This window comes from Carex rostrata, chromosome 22, assembly GCF_964058835.1.
Source record: "Carex rostrata chromosome 22, lpCarRost1.2, whole genome shotgun sequence".
Classification (NCBI taxonomy): Eukaryota; Viridiplantae; Streptophyta; class Magnoliopsida; order Poales; family Cyperaceae; genus Carex; species Carex rostrata.
Genome location: NC_135939.1, coordinates 6,470,240 through 6,497,894, shown reverse-complemented (window position 1 = coordinate 6,497,894; position 27,655 = coordinate 6,470,240). Strand labels below are relative to the sequence as shown.

The window sequence follows — 27,655 nt, the reverse complement described above, 5'->3', positions numbered from 1 at the left end:
TTAGATTTATAGATTTTGAATTGTTTATATATGTTCTAATTTCAAAACACGTTATAATTTCATTATCTCTATCACGAATTTCAATAAATATATACCAAAAAGGCGTAACAAAATTTAATATTGACGTCTGACCTGACCTCAATTTAATTTACATTGTTATAATTATTTCTTGGCATCTTTAGAGGAAATGATATCCTCTGCGGAGATTTTCCATGTGGAGCTATGCGGAGCTTTTAATCTGGTCCGTTCGTTTTGGATCGGACGGACTGGATTAAAAGTTTCGCAAATTTTGAGTTTTTTTAAAATTCGAGCAAGATCTGATCTGGTCTGTCCGATTCGAAATGAACGGACCAGATTAAAAGCTCCGCACAACTTCGCACGAAAAAACTCCGCAAAGGATACGCTTCCATCTTTAGAGTTGGTCTGGTCATACACGCATAACTGCACCCAAAATATTATTAAAATATATACTTGGAAGAGGCACTCTCCTCGTGCTCCATTAGCTCAGCAGTCGTATTGCAAAAAATAAATTTAAAGAAATAGTCAGTATGCTTTGCTTTAAGATAACTGAAATCTGAGTAACAATAAAATTTCTTATGTAATTCACAAAGGTTTATTGTGTCATAGCGGAACAGCTAAAAGAATGACGTTATCGGGAACAGACTCAGCATGTAACAAGGGGGCAGCTGTCACCTCCTGAATTTTGAGTTCTAGTGGTGATCTATCGGGTACTAATCGACTTTGTTCCTCTTAGAATTTTTTTTGTCGATGTTTGATTTGTAATTTGAGTTAAATTTAGTATTAAAATCAAAATAATTTTATTGAATTATAATTGGTAATTAGAATTATAAGTTAAAGCATCATAAATTACAAGTCATGGAAAATATAAGTCAAAGTATTGTTTTTTATCGAATACCCAATTAGTTAATGGATTTAAATCTGATTAGTTATTTAAATCCGATTCGATATTATTTTGCTCCCCTAACGAAAATCCTAAATCCGTCCCTAGACGCTATTACCATATTGCGCTGCTATAGTGTGCTATAGCGTCATAACTTTTATGGTCTAAAAACAGTATAGCGCTGCTATAGCGCGCTATTTAGAACTATGGTTATTCACCATTAATGCTCATGACATTGCTGACCTACAACCTATAATGAAATTAATATTACATTTTTTTTTCCTGATGCTTCTATTTAGTTTTCATTTTTGTTTGGTCTAATACAACTGGACTGGACAGCTATTATATTGGGGTATTTTGCATCACACGTGTTGGATTAATTTAGGCGTATGAACAAGTAAAAGCAGCGTTGTCACGATGAGAGAGACAGTCACAACGTTGGTACACATCCAATTTGCCAAACAAATGGCAAAAGGGAAAGGGAAAGGGAAAGGGAAGACAAAACAGGCTAACAATATTCAACTCAGTTTCCAGCCTAGCCTCTACTGGCTTCATTTGGGCTTTCATGTGGCAATCATTTGACTTTAAATTCGCTTTTATTCCTTGGATTTTGTAACCATGTCTTTTTCAATTACACCGCCTAATGGCGAGTCGGTTTAATTTTCTTTTTTATTTGGTACCATCTCATTGAGTCATAGTTAGCTAAAAGTCATTTTCTGTTATGTATACATCTTTTTCTGCTGTTATATATGTCCTTTTAAATTGGTTTACATTTTCCTAGTTTCGAAATTCAGTTAGAAATTTATTTTAATTTTATTGGATTGCTCAAATTCTTAATATATGTAAATATGAACTTGTATATGATAAGACAAATTGACATGTAAATATGTAATAAGATATAGAGCTCAAGGATTTGTAGCATGGAAAACAAGGATTGTTATTAGGATGAAGAGGTTTTACTGCAGTCGGAATTCAGTGTACGCACCGACACCGACAAATGGAGAACAGAATAAACTATGCATGACAAACAGATAGCTGTCTCGGAAAGAGCACATGGATTCAGATTCTCTACCCGGCAACTCCATGTTCTCATTCTTTACCTCGTCATTTGCTATGTCAATAGCAGATTTAGGAGTTAGACAAGAAAATAATTATAGAAAATATTTAACTTGTAATTCACCGAGATTTGAACCGATATTCTTAGAAAAAACTCAACAATCTCGACAATTGTTAAAAATAATAAAAAAAAAAAGTAAAAAAATATTACGGAGATTTTGAATTTGATTAGTGACATTGAATACAACAAAATTACTAATCATGTGATGACTCAATCAACAACAATTATAAAGCTGGCACAAATAAAATATTATGTAAATCTATCACGTATATACAACAGGAGCAAAGAATTAATTTGATTAATTTGCAAATATAGCACATTGTAACAACAAGCAGCTACAAGCCCTCAAAAACAAAAGAATTACAAAGCGGGGGTGGAGCATTATTGCATTAACAATGCTCAATCAGTACCTTTGAACTACAACCAGGTATTCTAAGTTTAGCTAAGAACCTAATTCCTATGTACTAAATTTATCCCCAATTAACTCCTGATTTCTATCCTTTCTATTAATGTACAAAAATTAGAAACGCATTACACAAATCTATTCCATTTTTCCTATTTGCGACTAGCCAAAATGCAATCCTGTCAGATCAACTACCCCACTATTTTCAACTTTTTATTGCTATGGTCATAGGTGGTTCCTAGAACGGGTAACACGACCACTCCCACCACTTCTTGGCGAACTAAAGTCAAGGTTACGTGGGCCCCTTGTCCATTCATCATCGTCTTCCGATTCTTCACCTCTAACAGCTGCTGGTTTTCTAACCCTAGGGTTGCGTGGTGTCTGCCGTTTCTTTGGGACAGATGCAGTGAACATAGCATAGTCTATGGAATCATCTCTCAACACTGTCTTATACTCCTATTAAAAAAAGGTTCCACAACATATTGTATTCAGAGGTCATTTTTCTGATCACGTATCATTGCAATAGGAAACAAGCAATTAGATAAACTGAACCAAATCTATTAATACCTGATACAACTGTACCATGTCCTCGACTTGTGAAGGTAATTCAGTTCGGATATCAGTAATATTCAATGGAATATTCTGCTTCGAGACTGTCTCCCCTGGCTTAGGGGGTTCCCTAATAGAAAATGCCTGAAATAGAAATTATTTAGCACCTTGCAGTTTCAATATTAATTATTAAATCAACATGTGGAGAGTAGAGAAAACAAACCTGACAACGGGCATCGTTGAGACTATAGATAATTTTCAAATGCCTCTTCAATTTTAGTAGAAGTTGCAAAGCAATTGTATCATGACAATCAGCCTGAATAACATGATACTCAATATCAAACCACAAAAATTTATTTGCAGAAATAAACTTAGAAAAGGCCATATGTTTATCAAATCCTTTGTCAGGATAACAGCAGTACCTTGAGGCGTTCCATGTCAGTCTCTGATAATTTAAACCCTTTGTCAGGTGTTGTCACATCTGTGGGCCCATCAATGGTATTTGTCTCCCGCTCATTTAATACCTCGTTATGTGTATCTCCAGAAGAAGCATTGACCATACCCCCCTGTTGTGCCAAAGAACTCCAAACTTTCATGTTAGACTCAAGTGCACCGGCTCGTACCTGTATTACCCGGTTGATGTCGTAAATCAGGTAAAGAGGTTCATCCGGTATTGTGAAGGGAAGAGAAGCAAGAACTTCAGTACAGTAGCTACACAGAAATATAAAAAAAAAAAAAGGGATAAGAAAATTTGAGTTACTTCAAACCAAAAGCTGGAATTGAGGAAGCTAAAAGATATATCCACTGACGTAAGACGACAACTATTGAAAGAACTGCTCATTCTGACCTGAACTGCCTGGTAATTTTACAAGTCTAACCCAAACTGCTACCCATTGTGTTATAGGTCAACAAAAAATAAAATGAGAACATAGTTAACATTATTCTCTTTATTAACCAGGCTATAATTAAGGTCACCTACCTAACCTGATCTAATCCATTGCAACACCTAGCCACAATTTTGATTTACGGCTATATAAGTCAAGTAATAAGGAGAGGCGGATGGAGTATGCTTACACAAGGAAGTTAATGGGAGGGCGAGTACGATTGTCAGACTCAAATTTACGGACAATGGAGCGCATGAACTTATTTCTGGAATTACGGTTCGACCGGATCAGACGGTAAATTCTAGACACCCCTGGCCTGACAAATGCCAGTGGGTTTGCCTTCACATTGCTATTCCCTGACGCCATGTTGTGATTACTGACTATGGTCTCAAAAAATCGGAATGACATCTGAAGCCCATCGCCCAATCTACTTTCAAAGAAAGATGGGTACCTAAGAAAAGGATCCAATAATTTGCATTAGTTTTTCATTCTATACATCTCAGAAGCAATGATATGATGTCAGTTTCAAGTCATGTACCAAACTTCTACTAACAGAAGTTCACACCTAGCATCAGGAACAATAACAACATGAAATTGAAGCAAATAAAAGTGTTTGAAAGTAATTTCATCAACTTTGAGGCATGCCATGCAGGATGTCAAGATAACAAACTAAAAGAATGAAATGACAAATTGTAAATAACTCTAGATAATTAAGAAGATATTATACTTTTCATTCATATTTGTGAGAAGATGGTGAGCAAGCTTCGAATTCGCCTCCAGTGGATCAGTTTCGAGTGCTATCAGGTGCGGAACACATGTGATAGGATGTACTAGACCTTGACGTAGCACGATTTCCACTATCTAAGAAAAATTAAAAATTAAAAATCCATGAGCTGATAGAAGGACAGTGAATGGCTGTCTGAAAATAAAAAATACATGGCCAATGCATCTGATGTTACTAGGAGCATTTATTGATATTTAAGCAGGACTAAGAATAGCAAGTATTGAGCACAGAAAAAGAGATGGAAAAACTGATGCAATTGAGATCTCATCTGTATGGAATGGCTTGGAACCAATATCCTGGAGCTTTTTGGGAAAATTCAGTGATGTCATGTTTATAAGCACCAACTAGGTGATCAGATACCCTCAATTAAGATTAGACAATAAACTGCAATCACCTAAATTAAATAAATCTCAACCAATACAAACATATATAATCTATCAGCTACCTTAAGAGCAGTTTGACGAACTAGGTCAACTGAGTCAATGCACCTTGCCAGAACACTATTCCAGTACAACTGGATAATACCACCACAAATGTTGGTATCTCCTGCACCAGCAGCTACAGGTACTGGACTTGAACCAGTGCCATTTACGCCATATTCATTCTGCGGTGCCTTCTCAGCACTTTCGCCACTGAGCTGAATTTCAGCATCTAGCAGATACTCGTACATGTTTTGCAATGATTGTATCTGTTTGACAATATTTTTTTATTAGCAACTTCCAATGTTTTACATCTATTTGATCAGCAGGAAGTGAACTTCTATGAACAGTTACAAGACAATCAACCATTGAACCTTTCATTCAAATCAGGTTATAAAGCCCTCTCATAAAAAACAAAAAACAGCGAGCCAAAGAGAGGGAAAATGAAGTATGGCAGAATTTTCCATACCATCATCTATTAGGTGTACAACACCTGATGGTGCAGTACCGCAGTCAAAAGTTCGAGATTTAAATGGTATAACATAAATAATTACCAATGTTAATGCTTAGTGACAATGTATTAGATTGGAGTGGCTGACCACAATTGATGTACCCAAAATCCAGACAGTACAAATAAAGAAAAAATCACTTCATAAGAGAAGTGTTGATATAACATTCGTGACACCTTGAGTCGAGTGTCCACATCAGAAGATAGGGATGCCTCTAAGAGTCTCATAATATCCTTCTCTAACATGTACTCCGGCTTAGCTATTAGTACATTACCCAATGCCTACATTACAACAATCACATAATTTGTATTTTGTAGCACATTTCAAATTTTGAAAAAAGAAAAGCAAATAGATTATCAATAAATAATAAATACATGAATGTAATTCCCTTTTACAGAGTTTGATGTTAAAGGCAAAAAAAGAATATACTTTAGCAGGTAAAGATCTTAGGGAGAAAAAACATATATGGAATAAGGATCTAACTCCAAATTGTGCTAAATGGAACAGTACGCTGATGCAGAGCATAATATCATACTGATATTATAGTTGACTTTACAAAACAGCATCTATCATGATAACTAAAGAGAAAAATGTGAAATAAAAAAGAAAATGGAATAAACTAAGAAAGAGAAAGAACATACTTGTAAAGCTCGAACCTTCAAGCTAAAATCATCCATGAGTAGATATCTTTTAAGCAATCCAAGAATTTTGGAAATTTCAATACGAGTATCAGACAAAGCCATCAATACATATCCATACCTAAGTAGCAATCCAAGACAGAACAACGAGCGGCCCAACATCTGCATTCCACATACATGAAATGAAATATAAATAAAAAAAATTTCATTAGTCAGCAGCCCAACAACCTCTTGAAACGACAAGAAACTTAAATTGTGGTAAATATATTGCTAACCTGATTGTTATCAGAGGTGGGCCCACGGAGATGCTTGTAGAAGACATGAACCAGATAGTTGACTTGTTTTGCACCTCTTGCAGCTGTCTTGCTGAGTGAACATAGACACCTGGTGAGAAGTAACTTGTGTATCAGTCACTTTTCGTATTGTTCTTCAAAAGCAAGAAACCGAAGATAGATGTAACTGAGATTCTGAGAGTATGCCAAGTTGAGTAAAAAAGCTGAAGACATTTATCTATTGTTATCATAGTAATAGACAACTTATATGAAACATATTTCACTTATTTGTAAGAAATGGTTTTAATATATTTCAAAGAAAGAAAAAGGAACCAATAAGTTGCATGAAACAGAGTAGTATATAAAACCAAAGAACTAGTAGAGCTGTTTATTCATTTTGTTTTTGGTTTCTTATTTAATAGGCAGCAAATATGGCATATTCTCCAGTAATGCATATTCCTTCCAAAAAAAAAATAGAGAAACAAATAATGACAGATGAGAACCTTATAATTTCCTTATCATTACATAAAAGATCCTAGAATAACAACAAAATCTAGTCCCATTATATTCCGTTTTTCTTAGCTTGGAAGAAGAGAAAATCGAGAACTTTTGATATTACATACCATAAGGAAAACTAGTATGTTTTAATGAAAATAAATTGTCAGAATAAGAAATTAAGATATCTTTTTTAATTTCAGTAACAAAAACATTATTGGATAGAATACACTCAAACCCTTGAAACTATCCATACCATTAATGAAGTCATCTGATTACAAAATTACTGAGGAAAAAACAGGAGATTGAACAAGATTGGGGTGACAGAGGATATACTTGATGCAAGCATGAACAACGGACAAGAAAGAATGGCGAACTATCATGTGCTTGAGATCTTGCTCAAGCTCTATTATCAGACTCTGTTGTGGCTTTCTTATCAGTGGCAGAACTGCATCAATTACAAATATTATACTTTCAAGCAACTGTGCTATCACCTTGTCATCAACCTGTACATAGAAATGTTAGAACATCAATACAATTCATCATAGTTTGCTACTGCAAGAGAACAGAAAATTAATCTTTTACCTGATTCTTTAAATAGGGTTGAAGTGTAACTACAAATTGGGATTGATCTGTAGCTGGAACACAGAGTGTGGGGTCCACAACACAAAAGGCATGCAATGCAAGAACATAGGGAAGTGCTGGGACATCTTCTTCATCACCTACTCCTTCGTTGACCTGGCGAACAACATTTCCCACACCAAATCAAACCATATCCAATGCCAATAATTCATCTAAATTTAAAGTTTTATTTTTAAAAAGTACTCCAATATTTTTAAATCAAACTCAATATTTTCCCGCTTTCAATTACTGCGCAGCATTACGAATCATTTGGAAAGAAGAACAAACAATAAATCAAGGTTAAGTTAAGCCACAACATAAAGATTGCCCCTAGATTTTACACATAAAAACAACCTATTGTTTTCAGCTTGGAACATGTAAATCTGCTTGTTCGAGTTTAACTCGAGTGTTATTTTGGACGAAAATAGGGCACAGTAAGCATTTAATGAAACCAACTCTTCCATAATTAATGATAGCTATGGTGTTATTTACAACTATTTGAAAAAGAACATCATTGGGCATTTATTCGCAAATTCAGAAAGATACCATATTCTGGCATTACTTGACTATTTTATATAAATGAAATTTGTATAGAAATATGAATAGAAAAAATTCAATTGTACCTGGAGGATTCTCTCTAGCAAGCGTTTGCAAATTAGCTCACAGCGCTTGCGTATGGAAGCCAACGCGGCATGGTTAATTCCACTAGTTGCTTTAGTTGACTGGGGTAGAAAATCAAGCACTAAAATACGTTTTACGATGGTAATAAGAGGCTGGTGGTTAGGCATTTGCCGCAACATATCCACAATCTGCTCTGTCTTGTTTGCTACCTCCATCGGTACAGAGCTTCCATCAGCCACATAGTGCTTGTCACTTCCAGATGGTTCTTCAAACCATAGCTCATAAAATGTTTTGCACACCAAATCCTATTATAAGGATTAAATTTGCACGAGAACAACAATACATAATTATGTCAGTATCAGTCATGAAGAATACCGCTAACTGAATCGCATATGGTACTTGGTCCTGCTAAACATAGTTGTCGTGGACCAAGTGTACTAGTTCTTCTGTAACTACATTTTATGATTTTATTCAATTATCTAAATCAGCTTTCCCTAACTTTTGCATAATCATAGAACAATTCTATATGATATTTATCTAGTCAAATCCAACCAAAATAAATAAGGAGAGATGGATGAAAAAAGAAAATGTTACTTTAAACAAATGATGTGTCTACAAATAGCTACCTGAATACTTGATTCATCGTCGTTGACCCGAGACATTATCTCGATAAATGCATTAGTGCCAGTGAAGTTGGGGTTAGATGTGAACAGGTCACGAATTATCTTTATTGCTCTCTTGCGCACACTCACTCCCATATCCTTTATCCTCTCTGCTACCTTCTCAAAATACTACCAATACCAAAGAAACATACCAATTTAGTTTCTACACAAGTACCAGCATGAACAAGCACAAAGTGCGTAGCATAGTGACGGTACATTAGTTATACATAGTTCAAGTACCTGTAAGCCAACGTCAGGATGTGAAGCAATATGCCGGCCAACAAGCTCCAATGCAGCTTCTCTAACAGAGATGGCTGAGTCGCAAAACCTCCCTTCAACCGCTGCTTGAACACGCTTATCACGCAACACTTCAGGATCAGCCTCGACAATACCACTCACCTATACATGAAAAATTGATATAAAAACAATGCATCATTACAAAAGCGCTAAAGAGAAGAAAAACAAGGATTTTGAGATCTCACCGCCCGTAAGGCTTTGGCTCTAATTATAGGGGAGTTCTCCCTCAAGCTCGCCTGGTAAAATTAGAATGTAATGAAGGTTAATACAGGATAGTATTATATCAGGATAAGGGCCGTGCATAAAGCACAGTATGGTAACAATCAAATTTGTCCAAAGAAGCTCAATGAAATGTAAAGCCTTTCTGACAACAAAAGACATCGTATTCTAGGGGTGTAAACGATCGGGTACGGATCGGATAGTGGTCTTACCGTATCCGTATCCGTTATAATTTTTCGGATACAGATATGGATAGTCTCGGATATGGATACGGATCGGATATTAAACATTACGGATACGGATCGGATATCGGACAGATACGGATATTTTTCATAATTAGCTTGTTGGTTACAAAACATCTATTATATTATTAAAATATTAGTCACAAATTATGTCATGGTGTTTATATTGTTCATCAAAATATATATCTATATGCAATTTAATAAATTATGGGTACAACATGCAATTTAATAAATCAATTTAAGAACATATAACACATTTGTTGTGGTTTAAAAGTGTAAACGGTCGGATACGGATAGTTAAAAGTCTTAATGTATCCTTATCCGTTGTAATTTTTTGGATACGGATACGGATAGTCTCGGATACGGATACGGATCGGATAATTTAGGTAATTTTTTGGATTCGGATCCGGATAATATCTGATCTGTTTACACCCCTATCGTATTCCATCTTACTTTTGTGCATATGTTGAGGCTTTCCAGGATCAAGTATAAAAGTGAAAGAAGGACATACCAAAAGAAGGGTGAGGATTTTGTCGAATCCTCGAGAGAAAGAGTTGCGCTGACCAAGTGCTTGGCAGATTTTCCTGGCTGACTCCCTAGACAGAATCAAACTACCACCTGGGTCCTGTAATATCTCCTTTGCTTTCAGCCTGGACAGGTAGTAGACGATCTTCTCTTGAGATTGAGGATCGTCTTTGTACCACATGCATAGGTAGAACCTGTAACAACACTCAAGCTCAATCTCCAAGAGCATTTGGAAAAACTTCTGCATATATACTTGAAAAATTAGCTTCGTCTGCTTGCATGGGATATCATTAGAAGCTTATTATTTACCATTTGGCCCTCAACAGTATTTTTTATGTTTTGAAAACTAAACCCAAAAATGCACTCCCAAAAGAAATTAACCTGTGGCTAGTAATACATTGAGAATAAAATTCCAAAATTATTTCATCAAATAGACATCATTTCCTATTTGACCCAATCGCACAAAATCATCAGGTGTATCTTCAAGAAACAAAGAAGAAAGAGGTATTCACAGAAGACAAATTTGCAAGGGTGCAGAAGCAACAACAAAACAAAATGTATCACAAATAACATACCATCTAGTGAACAAGTTACTATCATCCTGTTGACCTGCTTCCTGCAAATAGCTCAGCAAAATCTGCTGCACAGCCTCAAACCGTGGTGCAACCGTATCCCCACTTACAGCTTTCCCTTTCTTCTTTGTCCCCCCACTTCCCTGCAACTTGTGATAGGATTGCAACACTTCAAGCTGCTCCTTAGACGAGCACAAGTGGCACGACCAGTCATCTCGTAAATAGTTGTCATGGCTGCCAATCCCCATGCAGTCCCAGTGGAAACATCTTCCACAAGTGTCGCAGGAGATATTTATGCCTCTACGACCCTGACAGACTGAGCATGCCCCTTTCTGGTTGACAGGGTTGGTAGCTTTTGCATCCAACTCTTCAAGGATCCAGAATTTATTGCGGGTGCATGTAACAGCATCCCGTTTAAGTCGAGTAGCTATGTTGCCGAGGAGATCTATGGCAAGGCACCGAGCTGATATGTCCTTGGATTTCAATCCGGCATTTTGAAGTAGCAACACGCACAGAATCTAGAGAAGGAAAGAAAAGGCAATATAAAACAAACAGAAAAAAAGGTCTTACACTTGCAATCTCAGTAACAAGCTGTGTGTAACAAGCTTTGCCTACACATTAAACATTCTGGTTCTATATATTAAATAATCACATCTCAATGCCACCTCTGGGTCGGCACTGGCTCAAAGCAATGACAATACTACAAAGCAGGCTGGTGAAACCAACAGATATGGATCTTAGAGGTAAATAATTAGATTCTTTTATATGGACCATGGACCATATCACTATTCATTTTCATCATTTGGCATTTTTTATTGCTTTCCCATGGCAGGAGTCATTCGTTATGGTATGTAGAAGTTATTAAATACTACTGCAATGTCTCTTGTATCTAAAAAGCTCCAATCTCTGAGGTTCTTTGCTGGATTAAGGATTTTCAAGGCTTAAGCCCATAATACGCTGCTGGCATCTGGTCCAGGTTATATCCAACAACGGTCAAATCCAATAGTAGGTAGGACTTATTAAATAGTAAATACCATCGCAATCACTCTGGTATCAAGAACGCTTCGTTATCTTTTTGCCAAAGATCAAATATGATTGAAGCTTAAGCCTACATATGCTACTGCCATCTGGTCTATGTATGGTAGGAGGATAAAAAGTGGGGATGAGGGAATAACTTTTCTCTTGTGAGAGTGGTAATAAGAGTTATTCCTTATCCCCCACTTCTTACCCTCTCAACAGAATAGCCTTATTAAAGATGAAAAGAATTCTTTGGTATAACCTCAAGAATAGGAGCTGAAGCAGGATACTCAGGTAGATTCAACGTCATTAGTAAATCTGAAACAAGGTTCTCCAAAATACCCTTTGCCTCTGACAAGTCTTGTGTTTTTGAACCAGTCAGCCTTTGCAATACACCCGTCCAGAATTGACATGATGCCTCAGTCACAGCTGTAAGACACTTGATTGGATAGCTCGGATCCACAGTGGCATCAATAAGTGTGCTCCAACTCACAACTGGGGATTTCAGGCTGTCTGGCACAGTGGCACTAAACTGTACCAGATGTAACAGTATAGCAGTTATCATTTGTATTTGTTTTTGCTCTTCATCTGGCAGGTGGAACGTCCTGAGGGCACGTTTTGAGAATTGCATTTTGCGAAGAAGCTGGAGCGTCTCATCTATTAGAAAGCCTCTATGTTGTGTATAAAATGCAAATACCTGAAAATGCACCATGATTGGTAAATAAAAAAAATTAAAGAATAAAAATAACCTAGAGCTGAGTGGTTTCGTACAGCTTTAAGAATCAAAAGTTCACCTAAAGTATAGACTAACCAATAAAGAACCATCATACTGCTTATAGTTTAATTGTATATTTTTCATTTAAATTTAACATTAGTGTCTTTTGCTGAAGTACCCAAATAAAAAGAATCAAGCTTTTAGTGGGGAAACTAGAAATAATATCAGAATTGCAAATAAACAGTAGATTATAGAGTTAAAAAGATGTACCCCGCAAGCTAAATTGATGGATTTCAACTGAAGGAGCTGAATGTTATCTACAAGGAAAGTGGAAAAGCTAGTTTTCACAAGCTGCATGACACAGCTATCTGACAGTCGAATCACTGGCAAGAGATCTCTCAGAAACCCTAAAATCAAGCATAGCTTTTGCACCAGGGAATGAATAGCTTGAGAGACTCTGCAAGTTTAAAATGGATTAAATAGTGAGAGAATATAAGAAAACATAAACTTTATCACAAGAGAGAGAACATTTGTTATACTATTAATTAAGTGCCATCAGAAATTTTTATTAATATAAGTATATGATTCATTAAATTTAATTAATGGTAAGGGAAACATATCAGCTTGTCACCAAACCAGTTATAAGTGTATCCTAAGGAATTAAAAAGCAATGATCCTTCCTACCAAAAAGAAAGAAGCATCTGTCATAAAAGAGGTAACTGGGTAACTACTGGAGGAAGAGATGGCTAAAGAGATGGCTAATAAACAGACCTGCTCCCATAAGACTTTCTTGTACCAGCACTACGGCTCGTACGCCTCTTTTTGCTTGCAGAACCATCAATATCAAAATCATCATCTTCATCCTCATAGCCTACAAGCCCCCTTGTATTAGTTTGCTCAACAGTATATCAAAAAAAAAGGGGTTAATGCACGACAAGAATCTTATTATCTTACCATCTGCATTTTCAGTTGGCTTATTAAGATTGCGGTGCTGCGGATTGAAGGCACCGATGCAGATGTTGATCTGATGCCTCGAAATATCTATTATCCTCTCTATCATCTAAAATCAAAGTTCAATTTGATATAACTATATTTGTTCATCATTAAAAGTATAAATGCATAAACAACAGACCAATAGACTATCTATGTGTACAAAATCATGGAAAAGTAACAAAAGCATATATTATCTGAACCAAAAAACTTCCAAGTCTAGAACTAAGACCGGGTGCTGTTGGCTCATTCAGCCTGTATACCAGCCAAAATGCTTAGTACAACGTACAATACCAGATAGTATATAAAACAAGCAGAGCTGATGTCATTAGAAACAATAATGTGTCAACTGCATATATATATTAACACAACTTATCTAGTCCTAGCATCTTATATACCTCAAGTTAAAAAAGGAAGAGAGAGATAGAGAGAGAGAGAGAGAGAGGCAGAAACCTCCTCACGATAAATTTGCTTGGGCATGTCATGGTAAGTCAAAATTAACAAAGCAGCATGGGTTGCCTCAAGTGCAGAGAAAACCAAAGCCTCTGTATCTGAGTCATCCTACAATAGTCACAATCTTGTTAGAAGATGGAAAGAAGAATATTTTATTTTATGTAAACTTCAAGGTAAGATTACAGATACTCATAGGCAGATTTTGTATGGTAGTCAAACTTCATATTCCGGAAAATGTCAAGCTGTGGGCTAAAAAGCACATTATGAACACAGGATGTCACACCCCAGAACACTTTTCATATGGCATGCCTTCATGTGCATTTATGAAAACACAAATACAGTAGCAAATAGGCCTTACATTTTCATTTGCATCAATAGAGAGGCCTTGGGCAAACTTGATCTGACGGTCAAGCACACTCAGGAGTCGGTTGAGAGAATCAAGAGGAACTTCATTCAGGAACTTCTTGGAGCGGGAATTTATAATCTCATTAATAAGATCCTTGATGGCTGCCAATGGTAACAACACGGGACCTTCACCTCCTTCTTCTTCCTCCTCTGGGGCTTCTGCTCTGCTACAGAATTCATCAACTGTCTCACAGAACCCCTTAATGGCATCTACAGGAAGAACAGATTACCTATTTAGTAATATATCAAGTCATAGGAAGAGAATCAGCAACCAGTTGGTGTTGCGGTGCTGCGAGACACCCAAAAAACGAAGCCAGCAATATAAATATGCAATTGAAAACATAAAAAATAAGAAAAAGTAGGAAAAAAAAGGAAAATAAATAAATAAAGAAGTGAAAGATTTTGTAACAGTAAGTGAAAAAATAAAATGATATGCAATTGAAAACAAGAGGGAAAATAAACAAACCCTGTTGAAATGCCTCCGAGGTAGAAGGACCAGCATCGGAATCCCTTTTCCTAATTTTAGGTTTCTTTTTAGAAGAACTTCTCTCGTAGTTCTGTTTTACAGAGAAAAAGAGAAAGAGAAAGAGAATATTACATGATAAAAAATGCATGCAGAATCCGGTAAATGAATAATAAAGATAACAAGAACTCACTTCAGCCATGTTTCTTTCAGAAGTATCATCCAAGATAACGTGTGGTGGTTCCCTTTGTACATAACTACTATCAAACCCATTATTTTGTTGAAATGGCTTTGTATCTGGTACTTGAATGTAAGAGTTCGGCTTGACTGGACCTGAGAAACTTGACCGGTGTAAGATACAAATAGCACCATGAGATATAATGCTTACAAATTTCAAACAAGTTGAGATCTTTAATTCTAAATCAGAGATGCGTGAAAATCGAGAACTGATTACCTCGAGGTAAGCATTTGAAAGCGTCTGGATTGTACTTAAGTACCTCATGGTACAGCCACGATCTTTCACTATGGTCTGTACTCACTTCTCTTCTCTTATCCTTCAAATTACTACAATAGCATGGCCACAAGAGAAAAAGGAAACAAAACTAGAAGTCATAATTGGAAGTTGAGCATTTTGACAAATTCCATGTATCAGTTTGGACTTCAGATGTGTCAGAAAGACATAATTGGCCAAGCTAATAAAACTGCCTGTTGATTCATATTTGCCAACCTATTTCATAATCTAGTAGCTTGTATGTACTTCTTCCTGTTAGATAAATAGAAAGTGCTAACTTCCCTCCTGTCAAAGTTGAACATTTTTTATTGAAACAAAATATGTGACCTTGCAAGCCCAAAAATTTCACAGGATGTTTACCTGCACATATTTTAGGTTTTAAGAGCATGTGCAATTATTAAAACCAGATGCCAGGTTTTTTACGGTTTCAAATGAGTACCAGACGTACTTCTTCACATTCAAACACTAGTTCACAGAACCTGTCAAGACTTTTTTCTGTAAATGGACAATTTCCAGAAATAGGAAATGGCAAATACTCCTTCTGGTAGACTAAGTAGTAGATTGGAACCAATGAAATAAAAAATACTACTATCCCCAGCATTTTCAAAAAAAAAAATTCACTTTCCCTCTGGAGGAACGTTAAAAATTACTTATCCGAATAAAGGTTTTGATGATAACTTCGGGTTTAGCTCTGCAAATGTAATAATCTTACAAAATCAGAAACCAGGAAAAAAAAAATCGCGTACAGATAGCTGACGTCACAACTGGAAAGCAACTGGGCAATGGTACTGGCTTGCATAAGCACATCGGGTCGATTGAGAGACTCCAACCCATCTCCGATCTCAAACTTCCGATCAGCGGATCCAAAGGACACGTGGAGAGACGGGAGAGACAGCGCAGGGGCGATCTCCGAGTGCACGCTGTTAGGTAACCTACACGCCTTCTCCATCTTCCCCTGGAGAAACTGAGGGGGAGAAGAGGGTAATTTGGGGAATTTGTGGTTGATTTGGGAGGGAGAGCGGAGGCGAGTAGAGCTAAGGGAAACACTGGCCCGGTAGCGAGACCAAAGGCGGAGAAAAGGTTTTGTAAGAGTAGGCTTGGAGTTGCAGTAAATTACGAATTCAGGATTTGAGAGGGATAACTAGTAGAAGTTTTCTGTACCTCATTTTCTGTAATTTATATGTAGCAAGTGGATTGTCCGAAAATTTTATACAGTTATTGACCCGGTAGCTGTCCAAATCAGAGAAATATTCACGTGGAATTTAACTGACGAGAGGTGGATTCTAATGGAAGTTTTATCTTTCGGAGGTTCCTTCCGGCTTTCGTGGAATGGAGATGTCAAGTGTATTTTGAGGAGTGGAGCCCATCAAGAGCAGGTAAAATATTATCTTCTTCCGGTACTGGATATGTCCTGTGTTATTGTCAAAACTTGAGATCAGAGTTACATGGTGAGGAGTCCGCATCGTCTGCATTAACTCAAAAGAACATCTTTTGAGTTAGTACATCTCAACTGTCTGATTTTTAAAAACGAGCCAATCCGGTCCTCCGTTTATAACACAGGCCCTTTTAATATTAGTGCGGATCTAACTCGCACGGATATTGAAGCATATCGAACGGTCCAGATGCATTACCTCAAAAGATTTTTTTTGAGTTAATGCAGAGGATACCAATTCCATGAGAGGACCTAAATACGGCAGGATTGCTTGACCGGATATTCGGTTTACCTGGTAAAATTATATAATATAAAACTATAAAACTATAAAAGCGCGCGAAATTCACATTGTCCCAACATCAGTAATATTTTCAAAAAAAATAAAAATTGCGTATGAATTCTGTCGGATCGACTGTTTGGACTTTGATATGCAATTTACATTTTAACAGATCAAATTATATATATTTTTTTTGAATTTTTTTACTATTTATTATGATTGATACAAAAATTTAATAGTCTAAATATAACGATTTTATTAAATATTTAATAAATAGTAAAAAAATTTAAAAAATTTAAAATTTGATCTCCAAACACATTTTAATATATCCATTATATTTAATGGTTTAAATCAACTATTTGAATTTTGAAAACTTTAAAAATCGAAAATGTAATTCGATATCACAAAAAAAAGATGTAATTGAATCCCTCCTCATCAATAAAATCCATAACCGGCTTCTTTCTCTTATTGTTAAAAGTTAAAACCCATTCATTATTGTTCCAAATTTGCTCTACTAATGTCATGCTCTTTTGCCTCGATCTCATTAAACAAAGCGACGAAACGGGTTCCAAAGTTTGTCTTTGTAGCCCCATAGACCATAATGACAATAGTTCAAACATGAAAATATTTCTATAAGACAATTCTTATCACATTTTGAAGGCGATGTTCTTAAAACCATTTCATGATGCCTCAATTTTACACCAAACACCAAAAGCAACTGTGAAACATATAATTCTCTCACTTGCCACAATTTTACACGTTCACTTATAATCTAGTGGTAAGAACTTATGTAGTATTGAGAAGAACTTAGATTCAATTTCCATTAGTCACAATTTGTATATTCTATCACTGATAGCTACTATTAGTTTTTCAAAAAATATAATTATCTCCATATAATAAGCCCGACGCAAAAGCAAGCACTCACCACTTGCTTTGGCTTGCATTGACACCTAATAAGGTCTAAAACCTGTAATAAATCCATAAATGCAAACAAGCCTCAACGGTAATAATTTTTTTAATGCGTGGAAAGATCTACATCCGATGCGTATCTCATAATTTTTTTTTATCCTTATTTTCAAGATAAGACCTGCTCGCTTCTTCTAACATATTATATATAGACACTGCTGCTTAATTCATCTAGAGATGCATTTGGATGAGGCAAAGAATAGTGCTAATTCAGATTAGTGACTATTTCAAATTACTATTCAACATAAAAATAATGCGTTTGGATGAGGCAAAGAATAAATGCAAGCAAGCCTCAACGGTATTTTTAGAATTTTGTTTTAATGCCTGCAACGATCTCCATCCGATACGTACCTCATAATTTTTTTTATTTTATCCTCATAAGATATGCTCGCTACGTACTTCTAACAGATTATAGACGCTGCTGCTTAATTCATCTAGGGATGCGTTTAGATGAGGCAAAGAATTAATATTGCTAACTCAAGTTAGCGACTATTTCGAACTACTATTCAACATAAAAATAGTGTATTTGAATGAGGCAAAGAATAAATGCAAGCAAGCCTCAACAGTAGTAATTTCTTTTTTTTGAGATTTTTTTTTAATGCTTGCAAAGATCTCCATCAGATTCGTACCTCATAATTTTTTTATCTTTATTTTCAAGACAAGGCCTGCTAGTTTCAAATATTGTTTGAATGCACATTGCTATTTCGAATAGCCGCTATTTTAGAATAGCCTCTATTCTTGACGCATCCAAACACACCCTTAGAGGGGGTGTTTAGATGAGCCAAATAATAGTGCTAACTCAGATATGTATGTTGTGAAATTAGAGAAGCAATAAGAGAAGGATATTGAATGGTTAGTAGTAGTATATGTCATATGACATTAAAAAGTTACATAACTATTCCAAGAGGAGGGTTCAAATGTCTCCATTTTTTAAAACTTTAATAACTCAAGATTTAAAACTTAAAAGTCAAAATAAAATCGTTAGATGTGTTCTATGTTATTTTCTCTATGTGCTCATAAAAAATTATCACATTTCAATTTTGTTTTTATGTGAATTAATAAGTTCAAAAATCAACGTCTAGAAATCATCTAAATTAGTGCATTTTTTACAAGCTCTTGATGACAATCAAAATAAAATTGAAATGTCATAATTTTTTACATGTTCATAGATAAAATGATATAGATCATATCCAACGGTTTTATTTTGACTTTTAAGTTTTAAATTTTGAATTATTAATGTTTTAAAAAATGGAGACACGGTGGAGGCACAAAAAATGGAGGCATTTGAACCCTCCTCCTATTTCAATTAGAGAAGCAATAAGAGTGTATTGTAAATATTTTTCTTTTAATGTATATCATTACCGATACATTGTCGACAACCTTCCAAAAAAAAAAAATACATAACTATTTTCTTTTAAGTATAGATTGGAATACAATTGTAAATATGCAATTTTATTGAAGGAAAAGTAGTCAAGTTTTTATTCAAGGAGTCTGCTCGACTTCATCTTTAAATCTTTTGAAAAAAATAAATAAATAATACACCTTTAGAATAAATTAAGATCTGAGTCACCGTAACGAGCCTTGTTAATTTTGTAATTCAGAAACATAATTTTTGTTTCCTTGGATAGTTCACATGAGCAAATCTGATTCTCTTCCGTCTTTTCCATTTTGATAATTCAATTAAAGAGAGTTCGATTTTCCTCACGACTTTACAATCTCTGCAAATACTTTTTTATTTTTGAAGGACAGCATTTCTTCTTTGCAAATTTCTCTAAAAAATTAATTCCATAATTAGACATACAGCTCTTCTAAGTTAATTCCATATGGCTAATTTCTCTAATAAATTTATTTTATTTCAGGTGTATTCCAAAATTGCAGCACCCATTGTTTCATTTAATTTTAACTAACAATTTGGTAGTTTTTTTTTTCTGACATTACATTGCAAAGGTGAACTATCTCATGAAATTAATCAAACATACCACAGACAGAATTTCATTGACTATTGGAAAAAAAAAATAGAACCAATAATCAATGGAATAATATTTCCTCAAGCAAAAGATTTAAAAGTTCTGTGAGCTTTGGAAGGTTTGTCCAAATTGCCAGTTCTGTGGCACAATATTGTCAGATTCAACTGTTTTCTCATCACTAGTCATGATTTGAAAGCTCAATGCTTGACCGAGAAGTTGCACGCCAGTTTGCCAATTTTGCCCCCAATTTCTCGTCATCGGGTTCCAACCCGTCTGCGACCCCTTAACCGAAACATCGGTCACCTCACCAGCCCCTGCTATGTTAAAAACCAAAACCAAGTTCCAGTAGGCATTTCCCTGCATATAGAAACGGATGCCGCCTTGCTTCACACACGGTATGCGCCTGAATTGCACTGGGACAATGCCAGCATGGTAGTCTTTGACAATCTTAACAAACATCGGCATGGCGAGGTCGAAATGCTTGCGTGGTGGGTTGCACCATCCACCGTTGTCGCTTGGTTTGGACCAGTTGGGAGGGCAAAAATTAGTGGCTGTGATTTGGATGGTACCCGGTGCACACCACTGAGGGCTGTTGTAGCACTGAAGCTCGAAGCATGCACCGCATGTCTGGCCATTATTGAACAAAGCAGTGCTCAATGCGGCTGTTTGCAAGCCGTATCCTTGCTGAAAAAGGTCACCGTAACCGCATGCTCCTCCTGTATTGAAGCGGTACAAAATAAGAATCAATAATAGCAGGATGATGTTTCCAACTGCTTAAAGAAACATATAAACAAGAAATACATCTTACAAAAAAACACGAAAATAAATCTGCTGCAATCCCGAATCCAGTCGTTTAATTTTTTTCAATAACGCATCTCGAAACATCTGGTTTTTTCGTGCACGCATCTCGAAATAGTTCGACGACTGGATTTGGATTGCAGGAATTTCATGGTCACTATTTATTGGTCTCGGATTACAATAGATTCTGATCCAAAAAACACACATCTAGTTAGTAAACTTTCTCTAACGAGTTTACAAATGTAAGAAAACAAAAAATGATGATTGATTGATTGATTAAGAGAAATAAATATTTGTAAAGAGGGATCCTTAATTACACACCCATAGTCTCGACACCAGACATGTCGCCATAGAATGTGGCGTATGCCGTGTCCCAGTCCTGCCCGGCAACCATTCCAATCATGGCCATTGCCACAAGCACCAAGAAAGAAGAAGACACAAACACTGCCATTATCTTTTTGTATTTTATATTTCTTTGCTCTCTCTTCTTTTTGCTCTGTATTGCTCTTGACCTCTGGTCTTGTCACTGTTATATAGATTGCAAGATAATGTATGATCTTGTCAATCAAAGATTTTGCGTCTAAGTTTCCTATTTTTCTTATCAGAAAATCCTGTTTTCAATGCACGTAAAGAGCATTCATTCAAATGTAATATTGGAGATTTATTTTCCTTAAATAAATTACCCATTGGATTAAAATCAGAAAATGGATTTGCAAATGCAATAAAAAGAAGAACCTAATTTTACTTAATCAATACAAATTTTAGGATTAATTAACATAACTAGCTTAGTGAAATTGAATTGTGTCCGTTTAGAAAGCAATTGTTTTGGCAATTTTTCAATCCTCTGAAGGAAATCCTCAAAAGCGTATCTTTTGTGAACCACACTAATGCAAAAGGGCCGAATTCAGGCCTGTAAAATATTGAGTTCGGCCCAATATTAGTTAATTTTAAAAATTGAACATTTGGGCCTTCGAGATCTTTTCTAGTGCGATTTCAAACTGGGGTTCTCATTCATAATTTTGACGTTTTAAAATGTTTATTTTAAATAAAATCAACACGTAAGAATCAGATACGTGAAGCTGAGATCTCAAGCCTACAAATAATTATGTTAGGTTAATTAATCAGGTTATGCTGCTGACAGTACTAGTAGTTAGCTGAAGATGGTTATTTAATAAATATAGAAATTAAATGAAATGTATAGATCAGGCTATTAATTTTCCCCTTCTATTTAGCTAAAGAAAAAATAATGTATTGGTCTTTTATTTATTTTTTATCGCTTTTATCCTTAAGCGTTCAATTACACTTCTCGGAAACACCATTCATTAGGCTTGAACTATTTTAGAACTTATTTTCAATCGTCAAAGAGAATAGAACCGGTTTTTTCTAGCATCGAACAATATGCTTTTATTCAACAACTTTTCCTTTTGATCCTGGAGCATGCGACAAGTTCAACTTGTTCAAATACCAGCAAAAGTTTGCTTTAATTTATTTTAGTTTTTATAAGGTAAAAGAAATGAGAAAAGGTTTCTGTCCACTGAGTTTTGTCCACCATCTGTCCACAACCTTATCCAACTTCAATTCTAACTGTCGGTCCCCCACTTTCTTCTAACGAGCTCTCTTTCCGATCTCTCTTTCTCTCTTCTTTCTCTCTTTCTCATCTCTCTTTCTCTCTTCTTTCTCTCTTTCTGATCTCTCTTTCTCTCTTCTCTCTTTCTCTCTTTCTCATCTCTCTTTCTCTCTCCTTTCTCTCTTTCTGATCTCTCTTTCTCTCTACTTTCTCTCTTCTTTCTCTCTTTCTCATCTCTCTCTCTCTTTCTGATCTCTCTTTCTCTCTTCTTTCAATTGAATATCTCTTTCTCTTTCTGATCTCTCTTTCTCTCACAGAAACAAAAGTTTCGATCTCTCTTTCTCTCTTTCTGATCTCTCTTTCCGATCTCTCATTCCCCTTATTCGATCCAGATCTACACGACACCGCCTATGACAAGATGAAGAAGGCGCTGGTGTTGAAGTCCATTAGCGACAAAGGAAGGGATGGGAATAAGACTTCCATCAATAAAGCGGCTACCAGTATCATTGGGAGCACATAGATATCCACATACTCAAGGTTACACTTATTCTTATAATTTTCTGTAGATTTATGATATTTTGACAAATTTCTTTCTGAAATATTACTATTTTGTGATTTTCCAGTTTAGATTTGCGATTTTGATATTTTAAAAATGTGAAGTACATTTTTTGTAGGATTTGTTATTTAAGTTACAGCATTGAATGATGAATTTTACAGTATTGGTGCATATTGAAAGTTTCTGGATGTTTGAAAATTTGAATGACATTTTTTATAAGATTTGTTATTTAAGTTACAGCATTGAATGATGAGTTTTACAATATTGGTGCATATTGAAAGTTTCTGGATGTTTGAAAATTTGAATGACATTTTTTATAAGATTTGTTATTTAAGTTACAGCATTGAATGATGAATTTTACAAGATTGGTGCAAGTGAAATGACACTTTTTCTTTATGTTTTGAAAATTGTTATTATATTATTTTAAGCAATGTCCTAACAGCAAGGTCCTAACACTGATCCTTTTCAAGCAAGGTCCTAACAGCGCCAAACGGGTGGCAACGACGGAGTACGAGCATACGACAGGTGGGGGCAGAGACTGGATTTGCTCTTGCTACTGGTACTAATACTTACAAGAGGGAAGTTAGGGCTGAAACTGGAGGGTTGCTTTTCGGGGCAAGAAAGGAGGTAGAATTGATCTACACGGCTTTGATTTTGCCGTTAAAGATCAAATCGCGGTCTGAATCCGAATCCGGATTTGATCTACACGTCCTTTGATAGATTTATATATGTCTCAAGGTAATTAAATGCAGTTCTTTTCTCTTTTGATCAAACCGATTTTGAATTTTGATTTTCCTAATTAATGCATAGGTGACAAACGAAGAGGAACAGCAGCCTCAATCATTGATTTCCCTTCATCAATTTGTTGTTTGTTTTACCTTTGCTCTTCATGAATTTTTGAGTTCAATGGGATTGGAGATCTATTTTTAATTGTGTCTGGTAAATTTACTACAAATTTCGAAAGATTTTCAAGTTTGATTACATTGCACAATCGTCTCTGGTAATTTTCAAGTAGTAGCAGCTCAATTGTCTATGGTAATTTTACATGATACATGGAGTAATTTGATACATGAAGTAATTTTACTTTACTGGATATATGAAGTAATTTTACAGGATACGTGAAGTAAATTTACAGGATACATGAAGTAATTTGATATATTAAGTAATTTTACTAGATATATGAAGTAATTTTACTAGATATATGAAGTAATTTTGCAGGATACATTAAGTAATTTGATATATAAAGTAATTTTACTGGATATATAAGTAATTTTACAGGATATATGAAGCAATTTTACTTTACTGGATACATGAAGTAATTTTACAGTATACAGGAAGTAATTTGATATATGAAGTAATTTTACTGGATATATGAAGTAATTTTACTTTACTTGATACATCATTGATTTTGATTTGAATGTTTTTGATAGTTTGTTTTGTAGTTGGTTGAAATGGTTCTGAGTGTCATGCAATTTGAGACGCCTGTCAAGAATAAATGGTTCTTCATTAATCCTTATTTGTCTGTAAGTATCTTTTTATTTTTGCTGTTGAAATACTTGAGTACTCTTTAATGCGTTTTATTTTGTATGATACAGGTTTGTATGCATGATTACACTGCATATGCTTTTCAGTTAGGTAAATAACTTGTAAGATTATTTTGTAATTCTTATTTGTTATAAATCGAATTTGTTTCATTGTTTATTTTATTATTATGCAGAATGACATCTCAAAAGAACGTGTTGTTCTTGTGATGAGACTTCTTATTCATCCGAACAATGAACACATGAGGTTTTTAATGTAAAAGTTATTTGTCCATAGTTTTTTTTTGTTGCTATTATGCTATTCTGAATGTTGCGGTGAATATTTTTATCTTGTGTTGAACATATGTTGTTTGTGGTGAACAGATTTTGTGTGATGATGGATGTATGTATAGATTTAGCAATTTTATAGTATACATGGTATTATTTTATGGTTTATATTTTGCAATTTTACAGTATACATGATTTGCAGGTTGTAGTTTAAACTGAAATGTAGCATTTTTTACATTTTTTTACATTTTACAGTATAGACAATTCAATTGAAAATTTACAGTATTATTTGAAAATTTTACAGTATACAAGATTCAATTTTACAATATATATTTTACAGTATACAAGATTCAATTGAAAATTCTACTGTATACAAGATTCAATTTTACAGTATACAAGATTCAATTTTACAGTATACAAGATTCAATTTTACAATATACAAGATTCAATTGTAAATTTTACTATGTAGAAGATTCAATTTTACAGTATACAAGATTCAATTGAAAATTTAACTGTATACAAGATTCAATTTTACAGTATACAAGATTCAATTTTACAGTATACAAAATTCAATTTTACAGTATACAAGATTCAATTTTACAGTATACAAAATTCAATTTTACAGTATACAAAATTCAATTTTACAGTATACAAGATTCAACCCAGTGCAGACGCTAATAACTAACTCTAACTGCCAATAACTTCCTATAACTGCAATTTCCGAAAGTACAGTTTGAAAGTACATTTATTTTGTCATGTTGTGCAAGTTGGAATCTTTTTCTAACTATCATGGGACCACTTCAAATAGTTGCTGGATGTTTTGTGATTAACTGATATTTTTTATGTGATATATTGTATAATTATACAGCATGTAGAAGTAATTTTACAGTATTCGCGCAAGTCAAAGCTGTGGACAAATGGTGGACAAAAGACTGTGGACAATTAGACGCTGAAATTATGAATTTAGAAGGTTGATGTATTTAAAATTAATGAAAAATTCAGGAATAGAATAGATATGTGAATTTTTACAAGTTTAAAGGGCAAATATGATATTATAAATTTTTTAGAGGTATAAGTAATTGAAGTTTATTAGGGGGATACATGAAAAAATTAAGAAGTCAATAAAGGAAGGAGACTTCCGAACGGTCCTTTCTCCTTCGCCCATGCATGAACCATAAAATTAAGAGAAATTTAGTTATATCCCCATCAAAACTTGTCTTTTTTGATATTTCCCCATCATAATTCGAAATTTAGTTATATCCCCATCAAAACTCTACTTTTTTATTTATATCCCCATTTCATCATTTAACTATTTAAAATTTAAAATTAATATTATTAAAAAACTTGAAAAGACGATTTTGCCTCTAAATAATCAGGTGCTAACCGTTCCTTTTCTTTTTTCCTGCCTCTACCCTTCCGTTTCTTTTCCATTTCTCTTCACATTGATCCTTCCGTTTCTTTTTCCTGCCTCTCTGCCCTTCGTCAAGTATCGTGCTTCTTTCTTTGGAGTCTGCTATTTACAATTTGAATATCGAAAAGACAGTGGGTCATATGGTAACATTCCTTCCATGCCTCTGACAGATCTCTCTCTCTATTTACCAGTATGTACCAATGATTCAAAATTAACTGGTACGACTGAGCAGATTTACTGGTACGACACAGTAGACTTGAAACTCTTCACTACCTACTCTCAGTAACCACCATTTAAGATAATTCAGTTGCTTGCCCGTTTCATTCATACTTGTTGATTGTTTTAATAAAAAACGTCACAGTGAAGACATTACATGAATAGTAATTGCAGAAAAAAATGAAAAAAGCTTGAAAAGAAAAAAAAAACTACAACAACTACCCACTCTATTCAATTTCCTATGTGCAGGCCATGAGCATGAAATCATGAATTACTGATTATTGATGAAGACAAAAATATAAATGTCAAAATACCTTCAAAACATTAGGAGCAGAATCATTGGAAGCCTGACTAATAGTGGAGATAACCGGTTTAATCATGATGTTAAAAAATATTTTTATGTAAGAGGACAAAGAAGGGTTATTGATACTGGGTACTGGTACAGTCAGAGGACAAAAAAATGATATCACTCAATCACTGATTTGAGCATGAAATCATAATCATACATGTAAACTAAACCTATTCAACTTCTAAAATCATTAACATATATTAATATGCACTAATGACCAATCAAAATACTTTCAAATCAGAGATCAATATTCACTAATAGAGATTAAAATTTAAGTAAAACAAAAAGATTGTCAATAGTCAACACCTAATCCTTTCTGACAAGACTCATGTTTTCTACATTTTTCTGAAAACACAAAAATCCCCACTTTACCCCTGTTTACTGTTTACTATTTAATTACTTCTCTGTTCGCCTTCTTCTTTTCTTCTTCTTACATAAATTATGCATGTTGGCTTTTGCATTTTCGGCGTCTTGTCTTCTCTTCAAATTAATGATTTCAGTTAACAGGCACTTTATCTTAGATCCTTCTCTTCTAAAGGTTTCTTTTATTCACTTGTTCTTGTCTCAAAACGTTCTTCCTTGCATAAATTCTGTCACGAGGCAATCAATTACATTTTCTGGTTTTACATATATGTCACACCCCAACCCAGAAATTCTGAATTATGGTGTGATCAACCTCGCCTCGTGCTTAATTAATCATTAAGCACGCAAGGCTAATCATAAATAATAAATCCAACAGCAGCGGAAGCAAAATAATATAAGTATCAAGCATCAGTCACATAGCAAATAAATAAATATACACATACATAACATATAATCTGATCCATCTCGGATCCAAATGACACCATCTATAGAAGGGGATACATGATCTATCGAGCCCGTATATATAATACAGGAAATACGGGGCTCGTAAATCTAATCAAAAGCCTAACCCTAACTAGGTCAAGTGGTGTGGCCCTCGGGGACATCTCCTACTGCGGACCGCCATAATCTGTACCTAAAACCCACGAAACAACTTGTGGGT

The 27,655-nt window shown here is 34.8% G+C and overlaps 1 protein-coding gene and 1 pseudogene across 2 annotated transcripts; both read right to left on the bottom strand.

Moving 5' to 3' along the window:
• Positions 1–2,296: 2,296 nt before the first annotated feature.
• Positions 2,297–16,378, bottom strand: EMB2773 (PHD finger family protein). Of its 2 annotated transcripts, none has more exons than XM_078324054.1 (28): positions 16,031–16,378; positions 15,228–15,337; positions 14,967–15,106; positions 14,777–14,867; positions 14,264–14,520; positions 13,906–14,013; positions 13,417–13,522; positions 13,234–13,333; positions 12,733–12,919; positions 12,010–12,444; positions 10,734–11,248; positions 10,145–10,352; positions 9,358–9,408; positions 9,116–9,274; positions 8,840–9,004; positions 8,216–8,518; positions 7,557–7,709; positions 7,308–7,477; positions 6,480–6,588; positions 6,208–6,366; positions 5,743–5,847; positions 5,084–5,326; positions 4,582–4,715; positions 4,045–4,305; positions 3,393–3,681; positions 3,194–3,286; positions 2,989–3,114; positions 2,297–2,877 (listed from the first exon to the last, which is right to left on the bottom strand). In XM_078324054.1, exons 1-28 carry the CDS (start codon positions 16,231–16,233, stop codon positions 2,647–2,649), a joined length of 5,211 nt encoding a protein of 1,736 aa, XP_078180180.1. In that variant the 5' UTR covers positions 16,234–16,378; the 3' UTR covers positions 2,297–2,646. The 2 variants fall into 2 exon arrangements, with proteins under 2 accessions (XP_078180180.1, XP_078180179.1); XM_078324053.1 differs by having other exon boundaries at positions 14,967–15,114; positions 16,031–16,171.
• Positions 16,379–19,940: 3,562 nt separating this feature from the next.
• On the bottom strand, positions 19,941–21,175 carry LOC144573770 (expansin-A4 pseudogene; annotated as a pseudogene).
• Between the last annotated feature and the right edge of the window lie 6,480 nt (positions 21,176–27,655).

Excerpts from the sequence above, each read along its gene's own strand:
- EMB2773 (XM_078324054.1), bottom strand. The coding sequence starts at position 16,233 with ATGGAGAAGGCGTGTAGGTTACCTAACAGCGTGCACTCGGAGATCGCC. Across the intron at positions 15,338-16,030 it reads AGTTGTGACGTCAGCTATCT|TAATTTGAAGGATAAGAGAA; the intron begins GTACGCGATTTT and ends ATGCTATTGTAG. Across the intron at positions 3,682-4,044 it reads CCTCCCATTAACTTCCTTGT|CTACTGTACTGAAGTTCTTG; the intron begins GTAAGCATACTC and ends ATTTCTGTGTAG.